Raw genomic sequence first — 10480 nt, 5'->3', positions numbered from 1 at the left:
TGACCTTCACCTTGCACAATAATGGTAGCAGATTAGTGCAATAATTTGATGTAAATAAAAAAAATTAATCAAAGGGCATTTTTCATTAGGATCAGTCAGGTAACCAGAAACAAAACATTTTTTTTTTCTAGGCCCTAGCCATCCCAAATTTTGAAGTGATAGACAAGAAGGAAGGTAGCTAGTCAACACCAGTCAGACTGAAAAGAATTTTGCCTGTCATTCTTATAACACACCCATGGCTCCAAAGTGCAGAGTGGGATTTTTTTTTTTTTTTGGTGAGGGAATGCCAACCTCAAGTTCACAGTCTAGTAACGATAACCATTGAGCCATGCTTGACCATTAAGAAAACCTTGTCTTAGTGTATTTATTACCAAGTAAATGAATTCAATACAAGTCCTCTTTTAAGTCTGTAATTCAAATATAATACAACACCCAAGTAATAATAATAGTAGTTATGTACAGTTTATTACATCAACCTAGTACAAGTTTAATAAAAAAAAACATTTAATTTTTTAAAATATTACTACGTAACTACTTCAAAGGCACTTATTTCTGGGTTTAAAGATAAAAAAAAAAATACTGTTCCACCATGAGTATTATAATTCAATATTTCATACCTAAGTGAGAGTAAAGATGTTTGTATGATACAATCTTACACAAAACAATGATGAACAGTGCGACAATTTTAAGTAAATAATCTATTGGTATGAATTAATATAACATTCTAAGCAAACCTTAAGAAAAGTGACTGTATAAAAGTTTTTTGTATATTTATTAGAGAACTATATAGTTTACTAGGTTAACAAAACATCGTAATGAAAAATATTGCAAGGATAATATGTCAAATAATGAATAAAAGTTAAATTAGTTTCTTAGAAATATGGTAAAAAGACCTTAACTTTAAAATGAAAACTAAAGGAAAACACTTATGTATAAAGACCAATTAGTGTGAAACATTCATAACACAATAGGCTCAGATAACATAGGAACACTAGATTTTAACACAAGGTTCTGCAAGAATTCACTCCACACAATTCTTCCTAAATCAACTTGTTTTCAAAAAATAAAACACAAAAAAAAAGTAACATGTTGACAATGCTATTAGAGACAAAACATTTTCATACTTCTTGAAAATATATAAACCATATAACAGTGCAAAATATAAACATGTTCTGAATTCATATGTAGTCTTTCTTTCACTTCAGGCCTAATTCGCGTGAGACCTAAAAAATTATAAAAACATTAGTTAGTTATGTAGACTTGCCATTTACACAAAACACTTTTGAAAAATAAAAATAGTAACAATAACAGTAAATTTGAAAATAAGAAAAATATGTACGAGCCTAGAACCAGCAGTCTGTTAAAAACCATGAAAAATATGTTGCTTAAAGATACAACTCAAGTATTTTAATTTGAAATTTATTTTATGTTGTTGGAAGTTTAATTAATTAATTAATCCCAAGATTTTAAGATTGATGTTCAGGAAAGAAAATAATAGAATTTTATTCCTAAGAACAACAAAGAAATGTAAGAAACATAAAATTCGTCCAAACACATAATACTTAATAAGAAATGTATTTAAGTTCCACAGGCCCCTAATCAAACCACATGCCATTATCTATCAATTATATAATAATAAAAAAAAACATAGACATTAATTTATCTCTCAGATTTCTTTTGGTTTAATTTAATAATCTTTTTTACAATATTGTACTTTCTTAAGCAAACCTTATTTTTATGTCAGGGATTACTGTTTTAGAATTAGTTACTTGCATCCCTTTTTACATGTATATTCTATACAACAAATTGTTTGAAGATATTATTGTGAAATAGATATTCCAATGAAGTTGTTATAACTTTCAATCAATTCTATCACTGAAGCATTATTTGTTTGCCAACTATCCAATTTTTGTACATTTTCTTTTCCCACGTAGCAACATGTACCAGAAGACTAATTCTCTATTATAATTTATCAGATATAAATAAATTGCATGTTCCACAAATATTAAAAAGCAACATGTTTATTAGTTTTATGAAATTGGAAATTTTAAGTTTCCATAATATGGTCAGAGGGTTTTTTGAGAAAATAAAATGGATGTTTGATGTTTTAGTAGCAGATCAACTGTTTGTTGCACCAAGTAACTGATCATAGTAACATACCTGTTCAAATACAGTCCAAGCCAGAGCTGTCATAAGAGTCCTTCTGAGTACTCGAGGCACAAGTCCCTTGAAGTATCCTGCAAGTCCATATTCCTGCAGTAATAACAGATGTGCAACATATTGGACATTCATGCAATAATGCTGTTTATTTCTAAACTTTCATATTAATAAATGTGTTATGTCTGTAACAAAAACTATGTTAAGCACTTTGGATATTTTATGTCATACGTGCAAAAAAAAAAAAACAGACTAAAAAAAACTTGCATAAGTATATGGAAGAAAACTTTATATAAAAAAACAGAAGCAAATATGTACAGAATAAACATTTGTAAGAGACAGATGCATATACATAACAGAGATACACACACACACATTTTATATCTACCAGACATGACTCCAAAAAGTGCAAAGACAAAACATACTGAAATAAATGTCAAAAAAACCTATTTAGTCACAAGTGGTTAATAACTGCATACTAGCATTCAAATAGCATTAAAGATAGGCCATTTCTTCAATTACATACCACTACAGGTAAGAATCTGGCTGCACAACAACAGACAACTACTTTCCTTTAAAAGGCTGCATTAATTGTTTTGTGGTTGCTGTCACCCCCCTCCCCACACTTTGTTATGTTCTAATTTTGTAATTGTATGTTTATTATGCTGCTACCACCACACACACACACACACACACAGACAAACATGTAAAAGATATAAAACAAGTCAAACGTACAAAAGACAGACATAAAATACAGGTAGATATACACATTAGTACTAATGCAATGACACATAGATGTACATTGCGAGTCCACAGGTGGCATGTTTTATACGTTTGATTCACAGTGAATGCCACTATTAATAGCTTTATACGCAGTTTTTCTATAAAAATCTTCAAGTTTTTAGTTAAGAAACAAAACAAAGTTTTCCCCCCCAAAAATGAAAGAACATATACTGGCAAAAATAAAAAATTAAGTGTGATCAGCACTGTGTTAATCACACCTTCCATACCTTATAGATGTACAAAACTGCTATTGAGACCCTCGTGAACCTGCTTGGGTACAACTGCATGTGAGTCTTGATAACATCTGCTGGCTGGGTACATGTAGAAGCCAATAATCCAGAAAACGTTCCACAGAGAAATATTGTTGGAATTTGAGTCATTCCATCCCTCCAAGCTGTGAAGCAAAGGAAATGTTTTGATTTTAATGAGACAGTCATTATTAAAAAGAATTTGAGTAAAAGTAAAAAGGAGTGTATAACATTCTGTCGACCACACTATTTGCTATATCCAATAACAATGAGGCGTTTATGCCAGGGCTCTTCAGGCCAGTTGGGATATTTGGTTAGAAAAACAAACAAACAACAACAGTAAATGGATATATTTAAGGTACGTTTTAGAAACCTGTTCTCAGCAGAGTTCATTAATATCCTTTACAAAATTATCTTACTGCTTTTCTTTCCACACAGGATAATTACTGCTTGAGTTTAATTCCCTACCATTCCAGTTTGTGACACTGTGGAACAGTATGTGGAAAATATTACAGAAACATTAACTTTGAAATAATAAAACCACTTTATTAACACATGCAACAGAGAATAGCCTCGAATCCAGTGTACTTACATTCGGGTACAGCTTTTTTGGTCTGTGTGTAGAACATTAGGTATATGCCCGAAAAAGGTGCATCTCGTAACAGTGTGGGGATCAGTCCACTGAACAAACCTACAGTAAAAAGTTTCCAAAAATATATCACAGTACACACACTCCATTGTAATTATTTGTAATTGAAATAAAATGACCTGTTATGTTTCCTCCAAAATAAGCTATTTATGGCTGCAACAAATAGTAACAGTAGCTTTATTAATTTCTATTTCTCATATAAACTACATTAGCTGTCTAAATTATGTTAATTATATTCAGATTATTTATTTGAAACTGTAAAGACATTAAAATATTTTTCAAAATTTCTGAAAGATATTCAGCAGTACAGAAAAAAATGTAGTTTAATTTTACATTATATTTTTTACAGCTTCACATGCTTATGGGAGTCATCAAATACTATTATTATTATTTTTTATAATTCCAAGCTAACTAAATATAAACCACATATATACCTTTATTATATCAACAACTAAAGTAAAAATAAACTGATAAACAATGGTTCATAATAAGAATAATGAAAATTATTTCCCGTAGAAAACACGCTACATGTTTCAACAGAATATTGGTTTGTCTTCTTCAGGTAAACACATTGATGTGGTGGATTCTCAAGTGAAATTTCCATTGTAATATAAACTTTGGTGGAACAGATGCCATATAAGAATAATAATCAGTGTACACAAGGGCTAACATTGTCTGACTAAAGAGTTAGATTTGACAGTTATCCTTATAACACATGCATAGCCCAAATGGCTAAGTTCATATATTTTTTTTTGCTGGTAACAAGACATGAGCAGTTGACTTTCTGATCTATAGTACAATATACTAACCACTAGGATATGTTTGGCTCTTGATGTTATGTAAAAGGAAAATATTTGCCATGTTATTTCTTTTAATTAGATTAGATTGTATTAATTAGAGTAACATTTTGCCAGATTCTTCAGCTCTAGATAGATTTTCAAGCATATTAGTAAGTGACTCCTTGTGATAACATTTTATATTTCATACATAACTTTCAGTATTTTATTTCATACACAAGTTTTAGTAATAAAAAATTAAAACTGAAAATATAAAAAACAAAATTCATCAATATAAGAGTGAAATATTTGTTTACATTAGCATTAAAAAAATAAAACTTATAGTTCTGTCAAGTCTGCTACAGTGAGTAATAAGTAAAATCTGAGTAATAAGCCACTTTGATTTTATAAGATGTTTAAATAAAATACTTTCTTTTATGATGAAACATTAATATATATACATGGCTTTTGCAATATATTAACATTAGCTACAATGTGAACCAACATATTGAGATCCCAGTCAATGGGAAACACACCCTTGGGGCTGCCGTGCACACTTTTTGAAAAAGTATAAAAAATAATCAGGGAAAGTGCACAATTTGTGCGGAATGGTCTAAAAAGCGAGAGAAACTTTCAGAGAAATAGGAAAAACGATTGGTTACCTCCCAACTTACCAGGAAATCAATGGAGAGATTTGTAATGCTTTGATTTTAGCAAATATTAGTTATTAATCAATTTCAAGGCATAATTTGTGAGAATAAACATGTTTCTAGTTTTCTTCTAGTAAGTCTTCAACCTCAACGTCCAAATTTTGTAATGAAACACTCTCTTCAGCACACATTTCTATAAAAAAACATCTTGTTCTGCCTCTTCCTTCTCTTTTATACTGGCTTTTGGATCTTTTGCACTACTCCACGTCTACTTTGTGGGATAACATGTCAATGTTTTGCTGTACATATAGCTGGAGGATCACGATGTAAACATATTTCACAACTTCTGCTGCTTTGTTTTTGTATTTATGTTCTTCACATGGTCCTGGGCTGCTCGTAACTTTGGTCATACTTGCGATGCGAAAAAACGGAAAACTGATTTTGAAACAATTGAATTGTTTACATACAGCAATGTTATCCAGTTTTATGGTATTTTTCTGTGCAAAAAATGATTATGAAATTTCAATTTTTTTTTTTGGGAAAAAACAACAACAACTATTTTTGGGTGGGTTTCTGACTGACCGGGATCTTAACATTAACTACAATGTATAACAATACAAGTATTACTACAAAAAGTAATGTGCAAGTAAATAATTTGGTTTTTGTTTAGCCTTATTACCATTTCAGCTGAACTTCTACATCTTAAAAAAAAAATCCCCATGTCTTGCTCAACTGTAGTACCATCAGTTTGACGTTATTCAAAACCACTATTACTTGAATGTACATTGGATCGACTAGGCTTATCTGAGCGAGATGTGGAAAGCTTTTAGTAAAATGTTCTACACAAACGGTCAGTCGAGTTCCAATATATATATTTGTGCTCAAGATACATCTGTAAATAGATGACATTCGTCTGACTCAGATAAATTGGAGTGCAAGGTGATGTTCATGTGAAGATTAAAAAATACTTATCCATTGTACAGTTTATATTTGCATAATCTTTAGAGCCTCCAAAATGCGCATACAGTTTGTTTTCAGTATTTTAGTATACTGTATCTCGTATTTACTCTCTTCTATCACACACTGTGATAAACTAACAGTGTATTGTAAAATGAATAGTTGATAACTCTGACATCAAATACATAATATCATGTTGAGTGGCACTCTGTAAAAGGTCATGGCTTGCATACTTTGACCCCCATCTATACACATATGGTTAAAGAAAAAATAATTTCCCATGTTTATTCAATTATAATAAATAAAACTACACAATAACTATCTTGAGGTACCATGTACCCTTTCAATGTCAAAGCATATCACAATTTACAGCTTCCTCCCAGTGCAAAAAGAGTTTTAGCTAAACAAAAAAACCATTAAAAATATGAAAAAAATTGTTTCCATTAAAATGCTTTTATTTACATTCCACAATAGTTGTTTTTCTCCTCATTTCCATGTACTTTTAGCCAATTTGTCTGTTATTCCCCTGTTTATCAAAATGCTGCATTTTTGCTACCCCCTTTTAAGTAATGGACTGTGCTAAAAACCTTTCATTGATGATTCAGTCACAAAGGTTAAACTATGTGTTAAAAAATGAAAATATGCACTAATTAGTGCCATAATTTGACCTTGAATTAATTCTCAGAGTTTTTATTACTTCAGACTAATTCTTCACATCCCACTGAACCTACTTTCAGGAGCATTCAGTCATGTTTATTGAAGTTATTAGGAGCACAAGACATTTCTTTTGTATTTCTTTTTATAATATGCCAATCAGCCACAGTGGTAATGTATACGTCTTTTTTTACCTATTTCAATGTATTTTCATACAAAAAACATAGTATGAAAATGTTTTTTTCCGATAAAAAGGCCAAACCTAGATAACACTATGTAAAGGGTATATGCTACCTTAAACCTATTCAATATGTTGGCAAGTATGTTCAATATTGTATGAAAATCTTATTGATAAAATAAGTTGCACGGATTTTATCAGCTTTATTAAAGTTGTATCAGTAAAACAAGTTACTAGAGTATGTGAACAGTAATAAAAAGAGCTTTATGGGAAAGCTCAGCTGGTCTTCCTATTTTTATAGAAGTAAAACAATTTGTGTATGCTTAAACAAATGTATGATTTTTTAACCCTATTGGCACGGGTACCCTTTACTGCACATGACACAAGGTTTTAGTGTCTTACATTCAAACTTTTATTAAACTACTTTTTGTTTATGTTATACCAATTAGAATAGCATAAAATCTTAGCTAATAATCATATTTTAATAGCATACAAGTTAACTTCTTCATTCTAAAAGGAAATATATAAAAAAATCCTGAATTTCCACTAGTGTAACACACATGACAAATTTTGTCTTAACAAATTTTATCCATCACCCCTCAAAAATGTACGAAATTAAACGTAAAATGCTCTCTATAAAATCATAATTGTTTAAACAGACCATAATTTTTATGGCCTTCAATTTTGTTTTGTTACAGAGCTATCAAAGAGAAAATCAGACCCCTCCTGTCACATCCTCCCTATCACAATTGGTTGATAGTTCTCTCTTATATTCATTATATATTATTTATAACCAATAGAAAGTCAAGGTTTTCATATATCAAATGGCATTTTATATAACATTGTGTTTTGAACAGATAACCATCAATGTCACTCAGAGTAGCAATTTTGTTCCAGTGGAAAAGTTAACGACTAGCTTGGATGAATTTGTAACGGCTTTTGTGGCATAGTTAGAAAGCCAGGAAAATGTTTAGAAGTAAGTGAATTTGTCTACTTTTTGCATGTTATTAGTCTATTTTCTTTGGTGTATTATTTAAGTAAATAAAAATTGTTAAGTGCTTTACCATAAGCACTAAAAAAAAAAAAATCTGGCTTAACTCTACTCACCAATCAAGGGCAAGAAAAAAGAAGATTAGGTAAGTACTTGTTTTTCATATTTATTCTTTATTTATTATTATAAAAGTAACTAAAATTAAAGTACAGATCTTTTTAAGTTATTTAAGACTAGAATACGTAAAATAAGTAATAATAATAATAATATAATTAAAATTGTTCTCGAAGCACACATGTGAGCAACTCGTCGGTAATATAGTTCGATAGCGTAACTTGAGCTGCACATTCCCCAAGTGATTTACAACTTATAATGGCATGGATAGCAGTTAGACAAGTTAGTTCAAATGGCAATAAAAAGGGCAATCAAACAATAAAACTTAAGTATAAATAGATGTATAATGTTACAAACTTAGAGCTACTTAGGATAAACAAATGTAGTTTCAGAAAAGAAGGTTAATTTAGGTTTATTTCGATTTTTTTGGTGGTTATGAGGTCAGTCGATTTGACCGATCCAGTTTTGAAATTAGGGTAGAGAAAATAACAAATTATAAGGATTTAGTGAAAAAAAAAACGTTTGAAATGCATTTAGGAGGTTTTAGGGATTACACAAAGGAAATTTGAGATGATGAAACGTATTTTTAATTTTAACATGAAAATTACTTTGCACACGGACTATTCAAAACAAATACTCAATATATTCATGGACAAAACTTTATTTTATTAGAAATACTTCACTAAGAAATGTGACTTTTTGTATGTGAAAGACTTGTAATATTAATTGAAAGAATGCCAAATTTCGTGAAGATATACCCAATATATATAGAGTTACAAGTATTAAATTTATGTCAACTTTAAATGAGTACAGAAGGTCAAGTGACCTGAAGATTTAAGCTGGCACTCCTCCTCAGAAATACAGGAAACAGAGCTAAGAAGGCTAACATTTCAAAGGCTGAGAGCTTCCAAAACCAAATACTTTATTAATTTTTCATAAGATGGTACTAATGATCAATGCAGTTATTTTTAGACACTGGAAATAATGATACAAATTAAAATTTATATTCAGCTTATCAGAACATTTTTAGCTAAGCTAATTCACAAATACAATGAAAGTACTATATGGTACTTAACAAAATTCTAAACAATACACTTCTAAAGATGAGATACAGAAACTTGTCATACTTCACTTACCCTTGAAACCCTCTGTAGTGTGTATAACTCTTAAAGCTTGTACTACACCAACGTAACTGTAAACACCACTCTGGAGATAAAAATATAATAATGTATGTAATTACATGATTAAGATGCAACTGATGGGTGTACCACATGCATAAAATACAAATACAGCATAGTAGGATAAATACGTCAATATGCAGTCTCAGCAGCAAAATAACTTTACAAAGTTCACAATATATATAGTGAGGTGAGGTCACTTATAATAACAAAAGTTAATAAAACTACATAATTAATTCACTTCCTGACAAGAAAAAATTAAAATAATATTTTGCTACATATTTGTTTGCTTGAATAAGGAAATTTATTTTAAAATGATATTATATCTAAGCTCACACGCACCAAGATTAACCAATAAAAGGGCATTTCAGAGAAATGACTTTAAAATTAAAGATGCAGACAGATCCAAATATAGAAAAAATGACATAAAACCAAATTTATTTTAAATGAGTACACCCAGAAAAGTGAAAGAACGAAAATTATGCAAAGCTTCAGTTAGTAACAGTTGTTGGAATTTATCCAACATAATTCAAATAAAAAGAACCACAACCAGTTAATTGTAGTGAAAAGTAGCTCTACTAACCTTGAATACAAAAATGATTACATCAAAAGTTTGCTATACCTCACCATTTTTGTCCATCTTCCAAAATTTCATTTTGTTGATTTTTTGTTCTTTAATAAAATAAAAAACAAAACAAATACACACTAACCAACAAAGTAAGTTTGGAATAATTTGTTTGAAAACTGACGAGTTTGGAGAAGTGTGGGTAAATTGTTTGCTACTATAACAAACCTTTGTACAATTCTCAAGAACATCTTACTTGTAGAACTGTCATAATATTGTACATGTATATGCAAATATTATGGTTAAAACATATGATCTAAAACTTTGTTTTTAGAATATGCACATATCATACCTCATATCTAGTTTTGATAACTGTTATAGGTAAAAGAATAACACCCGTCAGTGATCTTGCTGAAATCCCCAGACAAACTGCATCAATAGGAGAAGGGTCATTTTTCCTGTATAAAATTAGGGACTACATGTAAAATATATTGATGTACAAGGTCAAGAAAAAAAAAGTAGTACAACAACAAACATGCATTATACATGTAACTTATAGATTATTAGTAATTATCTGCAG

The 10480-nt window shown here is 30.0% G+C and overlaps 1 protein-coding gene across 2 annotated transcripts in view; it reads right to left on the bottom strand.

Annotated features, from left to right (window-relative positions):
• Positions 1–437: 437 nt before the first annotated feature.
• The window catches only part of LOC106457928 (solute carrier family 25 member 38-like), a 32502-nt gene continuing 22459 nt past the window's right edge, over positions 438–10480 (bottom strand). For both annotated transcript variants that reach the window (XM_013917375.2, XM_013917376.2), the window contains exons 6-11: positions 10253–10358; positions 9294–9363; positions 3781–3879; positions 3168–3334; positions 2161–2253; positions 438–1223 (exon numbers count right to left, since the gene is read on the bottom strand). In XM_013917375.2, the coding sequence (XP_013772829.1) occupies positions 1197–1223; positions 2161–2253; positions 3168–3334; positions 3781–3879; positions 9294–9363; positions 10253–10358 (562 nt within the window). In that variant the 3' untranslated portion in view covers positions 438–1196. The remainder of the gene's footprint in view (positions 1224–2160; positions 2254–3167; positions 3335–3780; positions 3880–9293; positions 9364–10252; positions 10359–10480) is intronic.

This window comes from Limulus polyphemus, unplaced genomic scaffold (genome assembly GCF_000517525.1).
Source record: "Limulus polyphemus unplaced genomic scaffold, Limulus_polyphemus-2.1.2 Scaffold393, whole genome shotgun sequence".
Taxonomy (NCBI): domain Eukaryota; kingdom Metazoa; phylum Arthropoda; class Merostomata; order Xiphosura; family Limulidae; genus Limulus; species Limulus polyphemus.
This window is presented reverse-complemented; position numbering and strand designations above follow the sequence as displayed.